Source organism: Bombyx mandarina, chromosome 11 (genome assembly GCF_030267445.1).
Source record: "Bombyx mandarina strain Sakado chromosome 11, ASM3026744v2".
Taxonomy (NCBI): domain Eukaryota; kingdom Metazoa; phylum Arthropoda; class Insecta; order Lepidoptera; family Bombycidae; genus Bombyx; species Bombyx mandarina.
Genome location: NC_143218.1, coordinates 4,239,815 through 4,251,935, shown reverse-complemented (window position 1 = coordinate 4,251,935; position 12,121 = coordinate 4,239,815). Strand labels below are relative to the sequence as shown.

At 41.0% G+C, this 12,121-nt stretch overlaps 1 protein-coding gene across 1 annotated transcript; it reads left to right on the top strand.

Moving 5' to 3' along the window:
- Positions 1-2,210: 2,210 nt before the first annotated feature.
- Positions 2,211-11,421, top strand: LOC114244404 (uncharacterized). Its single transcript, XM_089730757.1, has 10 exons — positions 2,211-2,296; positions 4,299-4,379; positions 4,917-4,991; positions 5,111-5,209; positions 6,268-6,366; positions 7,781-7,925; positions 8,406-8,497; positions 9,140-9,627; positions 9,828-9,889; positions 10,751-11,421. The coding sequence occupies exons 2-10, from the start codon at positions 4,299-4,301 to the stop codon at positions 10,822-10,824; spliced, it is 1,215 nt and encodes a 404-aa protein (XP_089586883.1). The 5' UTR covers positions 2,211-2,296; the 3' UTR covers positions 10,825-11,421.
- Positions 11,422-12,121: the final 700 nt, after the last annotated feature.

Sequence of the window (12,121 nt, the reverse complement as noted above, 5' to 3'; positions counted from 1 at the left end):
TAACGGTGCTTCTAGGTAATAAGCACCGGTTACCGTTCTCGTCGAACCCGTCGCTTGCGACGAAGGGCTCGACGAGTAAATTAACTCTCAGACACAGCCCACTGAGTTTCTCGCCGGATCTTCTCAGAGGGTCGCGTTTCCGATCCGGTGGTAGATTCTGCGAAGCACGGCTCTTGCTAGGGTTCATGTTAGCAACGTCATCAAGTTTGAGCTCCGTGAGCTCACCTACTAGCTCGGCGAATCTAGAATCATTGAGCGTCACTTCTACCGACTCCAACACGTCTGATCAACTTGACAATCGCATACGCGTCAAGGTCCGATGACGACACAACAGTTTTACAACTTCGCTCCAATATATACAGACTCGAAAATAAAATTAATTGTTACTCGGCCTTACTATTTAAACGTGTCTCTATAGTTTTTGAACTAAATACATTATTATATTGTATTTGGCACGATCCCGCTTATGTCGGTCGGGAGGACTCGCGCGGGGAACATTTTCGCGGTAATTACATAGGTAGGTATATTCGCGCTGAAAAAATACTATTTTTCTTTCCCTACCTATGCTGATAGCTTTGAAAGACTATTTCAGCTTCTACTGGACGTATAGGTGAGATCACGGGGCTCAAACCTGACGACGTTGCTAACAGTAGCCCTAGCAAGAGCAGTGCTTCGCCGAATCTACCACCAGATCGGAAACGCAACCCACTGAGAAGATCCGGCGAGAAACTCAGTGGGCTGTGTGTATGGGTTAATTCACTCGTCGAGCCCTTCGTCGCAAGCGACGTGTTCGACAAGAACGGTGACAGGTGCTTATCATATCTAAAAGCACCGTTAGTGGATGAGGAGGATCCGTAATGACGTGTAAATAAATACTGATCGAGTGCATTCAATCTAGGACTTTTCAATTCAATCAATTCAATCTTATATCTCATGGCGGATAAATTAAACTCGCAAATTTATCAGGTTTCATTACAACAGCAGCGTGAGCCGCGATTACCAATGACCATATAAGCGAACGTCATCTGGTTAAAATTCAAAGCGAACACAAGCTCCCACCGAATCGTAATCACGACGATTTAAAAGAAGTATCTGCTTAATGTAATTTATAAATTTTGTTTAGAGGAAGAGGTATCTCTATATATAAAAATGAATTGCTGTTCGTTAGTCTCGCTAAAACTCAAGAACGGCTGGACCGATTTGGCTAATTTTGTTCTTAAATTATTTGTGGAAGTCCAGGGAAGGTTTAAAAGGTAGATAAATATGAAAATGCTCGGAATTAAATAAAAATAACAATTTTGTTTTTCCTTCTATGTGTCCCCCGTCGGACGGATTCCGTTTGTTTGTTTTAAGTTTATTTTATACAAAAGTTTAGGTCTTTTATTTATCGATTGAGGCACTACGAAATTTGCCGGGTCAGCTAGTGCTTAATAAAAATGGATGGATTGCGTGAAAGACGATATGTGTGAGAAGGAAGTGAGCGAAGAAATAGTATTTGATAGAGGAGTGTGGAAGGAGAAATCATGTTGCAACGACCCCAAGGGACTGGGAGAAGGACAGGAGAATGATGATCTGCTAAATGTTATTTCGTAAATTAAACTATTAAAGTGATTGAGTAACGAGTCGCGGTATTGGTAACGATGCGTGGCCGTGAGCTTAAGGTGAACCAGTCCGAGTAGTGATGGGAAAGTATCGATACAGCTAATGGTAATTAGCACTGCTTAGTACTAGTGTTCTAGAACTATCATACTTAGTATTCACTAAGTGACTTCAGAAAAAACAGGTTATAGATTCGACTGTTTTTTAGTGTGCGTTCTTATTTTTTTATTGCTTAGTTGGGTGGATGAGCTCACAGCCCACCTGGTGCTAAGTGGTTACTGGAGCCCATAGACATCTACAACGTAAATGCGCCACCCACCTTGAGATATAAGTTCTAAGGTCTCAGTATAGTTACAAAGTAACAACTGGTGGTAGGACGTGTTGTGACTTCGCACGGATAAATACCACCACCCCGCCTATTTCCGCCGTGAAGCAGTAATGCGTTTCGGTTTGAAGGGTGGGGCAGCCGTTGTAATCCTGAGTTGTGATCCCGTCCATTCATGTAAGCAATAAAAAATAAAATAAAAGGCAATACAAGTTGATCTCACCGCTCGACGCGTCTAATTTAAATATTATATCGACAACTGTTCGCACAGTCCTTTCGCCGTGTCTTAAACGAATAAGCGTCACAGTCGAAGCTCGCCAGTGTGAAAGCTCAGACGAAAATAAGCGTCACAAGTTCGTTTTTTAATTGACCGTAAGTTTTAATTAAATAAGTTAACGTTATAAAGTTGTAGTGAAATTGTAGTTGAAGGATTTTATTAGTTGAGTTTTTCGGAGGATGTGGGACGCGGTGAGAGAGATATTACTACTTCTGCTGATAGTATTTTGAAATAGTATTACTGATAGACCCAAGTCGAAGGCCTATTGGAACTTGACCGCTCAGATCGCTCGTATTTCATTCTAAAATATTTTATACGTTGGATTACCGTATGGTGAGAATCTAACTCATTTTGTTTGGATCCGGAATATATTAAAACTGTGAATATAAAACAATATATAATTATTAAATTTAGTCACTTATTGTGTCACGTACCTTACTGTATATAGTTAATTATTAATTTAATATAATTATTTACTTTATAAGCGACTTTGAGGTTTTAACAACCTTCGACTATCTATCACATCTAATTGGGTATTAGTGAAACCAGGTCGCACTCTCAATGACAATGATAATAACAATGATAATTGATAATGCAAGCCCATTGAATTTTATAGTGGAATCTTCTCAGTGGGTCGCGATTCCGATATGGTGATAGATTCAATGAAGCACTGCTTCTTGCTAGGGCTAGTGTTAGCAAATTCTCTGAGGTTGAGCCCGTGAGCTCACCTACTCGTCCCCGCGTAGCTGGAATAAACTCCTTAGGCTGCTAGTGAATAAGTAGAAAAATAATACTTATAAGCATAAGCATGTTTGATCACAATTTAGGAACGTTTAAAGAACAAAAATATAAACAAATCGAATTGTTAGATACCAACGCCTAATTCCTCAGTGAAGGGGACATATTGGGAAATGTCGCCTCAGCAGGTCCGATATTGTTGTGACTTTGATTCGATAAATGAGCCAAGTGTTTTAGAATGCGTGTTGTGCGGATTGCTTTATGACCGTGGCAATATTGACGCGATATGTCACTCGGTACTAGTTATAATGTATTCTTTAAATTAATACGTGAAGCAATAACTTTATAGTACCTCTTTTTATGAAAATTCCACGGAGGCAGGAACATGAGATTCTCCACACTTAACTATAGTTTAAGAATTTAATAATAATAAGAAATATGAAGTGAAGAATGCTAAATTTAAAATAAAAAAAAAGATATAAAATTCATTATTAAATCAATAAAAGAACATTACACACACTACCATGTATTGACATACACACGCTTATATACCGTTTTGTTTATAGTTCAATTTCTGTGGTCAATTTGAGAATAGATTAATAGGGTTTGTTTTTAATATTAAATGTCTATAGTGTAGCCTTGGCCAAAGCTGTGGTTGTAGGACAATGATTATAATAGAAATGTGACAATAGAACCATAATAATGTTCTCTTATAATTTAAATTAATTATGGTCGAATTTAGTGAAAAATCTCAAACAAAAAACCGCGAAATTAAACCTACACAAACCGCTACAATTCGTTAATTTTGTAAATTAGAAATTCACTATTAATCATCTTTGTAATCCTCTGAGACGATGTGAAATACCATTTATCGGTTCTTATCCGGATCATACCATCATTCTCCTGTCCTTCTCCCAGTCATTTGGGGTCGGCGCAACATAATTATTCTCTCCTTTCATACCTACTCCTCTATCTTTCTTCTTCTCCATCGCTCTCTCATTGCTGAGGATCGTGACTCCGTTTTAGCTTGTCGACTGTCAGCCTCCATCGGTTCCGGTCAGTTGCCTGGTGTAGTGCAGCGCTAAATGGTCCGCTGGTTTGCTCGGAGATCTGGTCGGACCAACGCTTGGGGCTCCGGCCTCTAGGACGTTTTCCTTCTACTTTCCCAGTGACCATCAGACGTTCTAAGCTGTCTACACTTCTGTCTACTCCTCTATCATATACCATTATTTCTCTCACTTCCCTCTTACACATATCGTCTTACACGCAATCCATTTTTTCTTAGGTCTACCTATTCCTCCGTTCTTTGATCTTATCCAGATGTTTAGTTTAATTTTAATTATATATGTGCTATTATAGATGTCTCACCCGTCCACTGGCGAGATCTTCAGCAGAAATATGGAGAACCAGTCCGATAATGATGGCGTCAGACTCATTGTGGTAAGAACGGTTCATCTCTTCAATATGTTGAACGATAAACTTTGAGACACTATGACTTGAGACAGTTTTTTTATTGCTTGGATGGGTGGACGAACTCAGGTCACCGTGACGCTACCCAGGCTCCAAACGCATTACTGCTTCATGGTAGCAACAGGCTGGGTGGTGGTACCTACCGGCCTATTTCTGCCGTGAAGCAGTAATGCGCTTCGGTTCAAAGCAGCCGTTGTAACTATACCGAGACCTTAGAACTCATATTTCAAGGTGGGTGGCGGTATTTACGTTGTAGATGTCTATGGACTCCGGTAACCACTTAACACCAGGTGGACCAACTCGTCCACCCAACCAAGCAATAAAAAAATTGATTTGTGTTTGCACGATCTTATTCCTCCATGTAGTAAGTGGAACATGAGCTAAATATGTATTTCAATAAAACTATTTCTGCTTGCAGCCTTCATAAGGTTCATTCAATTAAGAAATAATTAAAATAACTTAAATCCCCAAGAGGATGCTGTTAAACCCGCTATTTCTGGTTGGCAGCTCAACCTTCCTGAAGATGAGGGCGAGGGGCTTGGCTTCAGACTGACGAGGACGCTGTGGGATCCGTATCCGTGGGTAAAACACCTTCCGACTATGTTAACTTGATTAATTCAATTTGCAATTAACTGCAATTGACACATGAGTGATTCGCGGCAGAAATAGCCCGGTGCTTAGAGACAGTCGTTTTACGGCAGGTCCGCGAAGTGACTCCGGGGTCCAGAGCTGACGCGGCAGGCTTGAAGACCGGAGATTGTCTACTGCAAGCCGACGGAAGAGATCTCCTGGGATTACCGGTAAATACATTATTTTCCTACTGTCTTCTTTACGACAAATTGAGCTTAAATGTGACTTAATTATATAGATACTGTTACGCCGGTAAGAGTAACGCCATCTGTCGCGTAATAGTCGAACGAATATCGAAGGACCTAGTAGCACTTAGAACGCTCGAGAAGTACAACGCCATCTATTTTCAGATAGCGGAAACACAATAATCCAAATGTGTGGAATATTCTCAATAATTCTAAGGATGTGGTATCGGCTATGAACGCGTTGCAGAGATCACAGTCAGTCAGTAATCGGATCTACTCAAAGCGAAGCAGCGAACGGATCACCTGAAGTTTTAAAGTGCCTGTGAAGCGTTTTAAGTGTTTTGAATGTTGAATACAGTGTTAACTTGTAATTCGGTAGAATTTTTTATCCCGAACCCCAGCGCGTAACAATACCTGAAGTGTTCCGACGAGAGACAGTTAGAAAAAGGTTGTTTTCAGCAAATTTGTAAAACAAATCGCTCTCTGTAGTTAGACTAGGTCGTTGTGTATCTCTATCCGAGGTTCTGTCTCCGTTCGCCTCGAAGTCTCCGTCGGCTGGGTGTCCCTGAGGTGATCCGCGCATCTATTTGCAGTGTTGATCGCGGTATCCCTCTTACTCTGCCCGACTTCTGACCTGCAGGGAGTTCGGACGCTTGAGCAAGAGTCCACGGCGGTCCCATGTCGGCGTGGGATAATTATGCAATACACGAAACGTCCAAAATTACTAGAGGATTATTATCCTCCCTCTAGTAATTTCGCGTTTATTAACGCGAAATTCAACCAGTTCGATTTGAAGGGCGGGACAGCCTTTGTAACCATACTGAGATGTTAGAAATTACATCTCAAGGTGGGTGGCGCATTTACACAGTAACCACTTAACATTGGTTGGGCTGTGAGCTCGTCCACGAATCTAAGCAATAAAAAAAAATGAAATCGCGAGTAAAATTTAGCGTCTTAAGTAACTAATCCACGCGGACGAAGTAACGGACAAAAGCTGGTATATTAATATATAAACTATTTCTTCTTATTTTTTTTCATTGAAGGTGGGACAGGTGGCCGGTCTGATCCGGGGGGACGGCGCGGGGGGCGGAGTGTCTCTCCTCGTCTGGAACTGCGGCGTCGATCCCAAGGATGATCCCGAGGTAAGTTTTTTGTTGTGACTTTATGAACTGCACTTTACCGAGGACCTTTTGAAGGTCATAGGCAGCCGTTTGGTATAGCGCCCGACCGCTCCCTGTGAGAAGGCTTGGGGAAGGCCTTTATCAGTGAACATCTGTTAGCTGAAAAAGAGAATGAGAGATTCTTGGAGATCTTTTTTTTATTGCCTTTGTAGGCAGACGAGCATATGGCCTACCTGATGGTAGTGGTAGACTTCAGCAATGCCACGGGCAGAGCCAAGCCGCTGCGTACGCCATTAAGTAGTTACTCTCCGCAAGCCTCGTTTGAAAAAAAACGGTTCGCGTGCAACTTAATGCGCGTGAATGAAGTGAAACTTCTATTTCGATGTGTAGTGTTGTGGTTTTCTTCATTTTTCATCCTTAAATTAGATTGCTCTTGTAATAGGGAATGTTGTCTATAAGAGATGCGACATCTTCAACATTCATATCTTAATATATATAAATTACGTGTCACGTTGTTTGTCCACGATGGACACCTCAACTACTGAACTGATTTTAACTTTTTTTTTAAATATGTGTTTTATTCTAATTTAGGCCATAGGATGGTTTTTATTTCGATTAATGGTCGCAATATTTATTAATTAACAATAAAATGATTTCTTATGTTGAGTATTGTTATTAATTGTAAGTTTCATAAGTCTAAAACAGATGGCGTCTTTAATCAGTTTTTACAGACAATTATAATACTGTTTGACATTAGTATCTCATAGATGGCGCTGTGTTTAAAATACCAATATTTCACATAAGCTACAATTTAATGGCATAAACACAAACACGACGTGTTGCTGAGGCTAAAGTATAAGTGAAATTTATTTCGTAGTAAACGCAATACAGTGAAATCCAATTGTTCTTACTTTGTTAATTTTTAGTATTAGCATAGCCGGCCACGTGTTATTTAGAAACAAAAACCTTAGCCGCAGCAACGTGTGGCCGGGTCTGCTAGCTGTTTATATTTTAAATTATAGATAGAAAATCAATATACTTAAAAAAAAAAAAAAAAAAAAAAAAAAAACATTTAATTCAGACCATCTTAAGTCCACATGTTGTAAGTAGAGTAATACTTAGAACGATGTTAGTAAAATTAAAATTAAAATTAAAATTGGCAAAATTATGAAAACATTTATACATTTAATTCATAAATCATAAAATACTTCATTAAAATATTGGACGCTACTCGTTGCTAAAGCTCGCGCTGGCCTGTATCATATGCTATATGCTGGTATACTACGCGCATGCGTTCTAGTGCCACGCATTCACTCTTGCTCTTTCTTGCTATTCCATGGTAGCGTTAAACGTCCATTAGAAGTTTCACTTCAAAAATACTTTGTAAAGACGCTATCGATTAAGGAGCTTCAAGAGCTTTCTGACGATTGCACAGTTGCTGTGGAGTTGCGGCGGCGGCAGCAGGGGGGAGAGGTCACGCCGCGCGCTCGCCGGGGTGCTGAGGGCGCTCTCGTGCTGCGTCTGCGCCTCCACCGCCACCAGAGCACTGCACTGCGCCAGATCTCACCTGTACTGCGAAAGTGTGTATCTGCAGGCTTGACTGCCTCGCGCCAGAATTAGGCCTGATTGGGGGTCCGCCCATGTGGCTCCCAATATCAGTAAATCGATTGATTTTTGGAACGAAGTTCCTTATGGGACGATGCGGAGGAGTACCCTAACCGGGAAAAAACGTCCGTAACGTAAGATTTTTATTAGTAATGCACACAGTGTACGACAGTGTTAACTTTATAATAATGTACAAAAAATAACACTTTTTTTTTCATTCATTGACCACGATCTCAGAGCGTTCGTTTGCGCAATACACTAACTCATGCAAACAACCGTGAATGAAGTGCACTACAATAAGTTCGCACGTTACCGAATGACGGTGGGTTGTTACGAAACCTCAAGTTTTATTTTCTTTATGCCTCGAATAGAACCTAAAATTAATATTTTATAATAAGGGACTTCGTTCCTATCCGGTGTTCCACGACACCACACATCTTTTTTTTTATCCCCAGCCTGTTGGACACGTCTGGAACGATGCGCTCTGTGCAGGGAGCCGCTCCCGCCCAAGAACTCTCCCTACTCCAGAAACTTAGTCGCCGAACAGGTACGATTTCATTATCGCTCGCTATCTGCCGCTGCATCTTGATCAGAAGTTGAGATTTCTTGAAGTTAGATGAGCAGACGAATTTGTGGTATGTTATTTACTATTAACGGGTAATTTACATTCGAAGGTATTGTGCTCCGCGCGCGTGTTTAGATGGTCACGCCTCTGGCATGCGTTTACGACAGAAATAGTCAATTTGGTGGTACTTACCCAGTGTACATGAACAATACGACGATACAAACGTATCTACGTTATTATTGTTAGTATAACTGATTTTTTTTGGGTAGACGAGCTCACAGCCCAACTGGTGTTAAGTGTTTACCGGAGCCCATAGACATATACAGCGTAAATGCGCCACCCACCTTGAGATATAAGTTCTAAAGTCTCAGCATAGTTACAACGGCTGCCCCACCCTTCAAACCGAAACGCATTACTGCTTCACGGCAGAAATAGGCAGGGTGGTGCTACCTACCCGTGCGGACTCACAAGACGTCCTACCACCAGAATGTCAATTTGCCTATTTTCAACATTAAATACAGTTCTATTTGTAAGACTGTGAAAATAGGTCCGAGCTGAGAATTCCAATGAAACAACATTCCAATGAATTCGCTATCCAGATTATAAACGCGAACCTTGTTCTAGGTCTTCGAAGCGATAGCGACAGAATACGAGATCAAAACGGCGATAAGACGTCCCACCGAGACCGCATCAGCCACGGCCTCCCCGAACCGTTCCCCCAGCATCTCACCTTCGATCCACAGGAAAGGACAATACCAACTGTCGATGATGAGCAAGCGGAAATCGGAAACGACCGAAAAATACAGACAGATTTACTCATCAGACCCGAACATTCACAACTCAACAAACGCGTCGAGGCGACTGCGTAATCCTACCGGCTTAGCAGGGAATTCTCGTGCTGGCAACATCAATTGTAACTGTCATAGTAGGAAGCTTGACAAGGACGTGCAGACGCAGCAAACCTCAAATGTCAGCGAGACTTTGACAGATGGCTTGACAGTACAGCATAGATTAGTGACGAGATTACGTCCGGCTTGCTCGTTGGCGGATCTGCAGAACTCGATGCCCGGTTGTCGTCTGTCGACTTCGCTAAATAATTTGGGCGAACACAGGTAAATGCAGCAATACAATAACTTATCATTACATATTGCTAGTCATCACGTGAAGTTTTTCGTGTTTTTGTAACGTTAAGACCGAAGTTGCATGACCTGATGATAAATGGTGACCGTCGCTCAAGGATATATTTAATACCAGGGAGAGACCAAAACCACCACCTACTTTTCACACAACTTAAAATTGTCTGTTATTTCAGTAAAGAACAAAATCAACACAGCAACTCTTTGGACAACTTGAAGAGTCACGGCACCGCGCTGGGTGAGTTCAACCTCGGCATATCCGCTTCAGAGACATAAGGTCGTGTTGACTTATGCGGGTGTCACGGGCTGGGGTTCGGGATAAATAAAACTTCCACCGAAGTACAAACTAAAATTCTATTTAACACTTAGAACACTTTAAAATTTTCAATTCGCTTCTTCCGCTTCGCTTGAGATGATTCGTTCGCTGTTTCGCTTTGAGTAGTTTCGATTACTGACTGACTGCGTGCCATCTCTGTAACGCTTTTATAGTCGATACGACAACTCTACAATTATAATTGAGAACATACCCGATTGGGCGAGTCATTTCGATGTGTGTTTCCACTATTTGATAATAGATGACGTTGCACTTCTCGAGCGTTCCCGATTTTACTAGTTCTTTTGATATTCGTTTCTGCTATTCGGCGACAGATGGCGTCACTCTTACCGTCGTGCACGGGAATAGCTTTTATACGTGGGTAGTTAAGCCTGTTTTTTTTTGTAACATATATTGGCGTGTCTTGGTAGTAAAAATGGTACATGGTAATAGTACATTGTGACGCTCCCTCACGCCCCCTCATGCCCCCTCTATGACTCCACTCTAAGCCCCGATGCGTATGTGCGTGCTATTTATTATACATTCCCGTTGTAGCCCTTCTTGCTAACCAAGCACTCATTCCCGCTAAGCACTCTATGGGAGAGACTTGTGTCTAGCAGTGGACAGCCGTGAGATGCTGATGAGGAGGAGAATTGTGGCATTTGAAGCAGCACAAAAGGTTGCGAGGGACAACAGGGCCAATCAAAATGTTCGAGTGTAGCTACCGCGGAGTTCAGCGGGTAGCGTGAGAGTTCATAATACTAATCGCATCTGCTATGGTTTCAGATGCGCCGGTATTTCTAGTTTCTCCGACACCCGTATACCTGGTCACGTGCGGACACAGCCAGGAAGGGAGCTAAGCACTTACTGTCCTCCACACTGGCGGGCGTACGGACCGTACTCTCGTCTATGAAATAGTGTCTGTCAGAAAGCGACCGTTTAGTTCAGCGTCGCCGGAGCGAGTGGCGCTAATTCAAAGATGGCGTTAAAAGATATTGTAGTAAATTAACCTCTATAAGGTGAAAGGTTATTTCGTTTAAGTGACATTTCGCTCAAAACGCGACATTTATCTTTGTAATTAAAGGTGCGTTTTGTTTGGTATCAGCATCAACAGATCGATGTTTTTAATTGAACTTCAATTAAGTGTACCTCATGGAAATAACTGAAGAAGTTTTTTCTGTTATGATATTTAAATTTTGATATTTGATAAAACTCTAAACTTTCCTGTAAAGTTGCCAAAATGTCATTTAAACAAACAGATTTTCACTCCTCGATAATGTGTGTGTAAGTTTCGTTTTGTTTTTTAATTATTTGCATATTTAATTCTACGTTAAATAGCCGCATAAGTGTACATATTTTTTTTAATGTATAGTTACTAACTTTGTTGTTTTTTTACTTATTAAATTGTTTTCAACACGAAATGAACAAATCGTGATAAATAATAAATTAAGTTCACTTTATTTTTTTTGTTTTTCCTTAAAAGTTCGTCCCTGATGAGTTAAAGTTAGTAAAGTTAAAAATATTTTTTACGATTCTATCTAGTGTTTGTTATTGACGTTATATTGTTTAAGTTTTATTACAGATCTGTATGAAATGAAATGTAAAATTCTAGAAATGTTTTCTAATAGAAAAATGGAGAACAATATACAAGTGTTAGAAATATAGTAATGATAACAAACGCGCGGTTGTACCTTAATCTTAATAGTAGTGTTACACCGGGAAGAGCAATGCCATCTATCGTCAAACAGCAAAACGAATATCAAAAGAACTAGTAAAGTCGAGAACGCTTGAGACGTACAACGCCATCTATCTTCAAATGGCGGAAACGCATATCGAAAATACTCGATTTGTGAGGAATGTTCTCGATAATTTTAGGGATTTCGTATCGACTATAAAAGCATTGCAGTGATGGCACGGAGGAAGTTAGCAATCGGAACTACTCGAAGCGAAACAGCTAACGGATCACCTGTTTTTACCACCACCCCGCCTATTTCTGCCGTGAAGCAGCAATGCGTTTCGGTTTGAAGGGTGGGGCAGCCGTTGTAACTATAATTGAGACCTTAGAACTTATATCTCAAGGTGGGTGGCGCATTTACGTTGTAGATGTCTATGGGCTCCAGTAACCACTTAACACCAGGTGGGCTGTGAGCTCGTCCA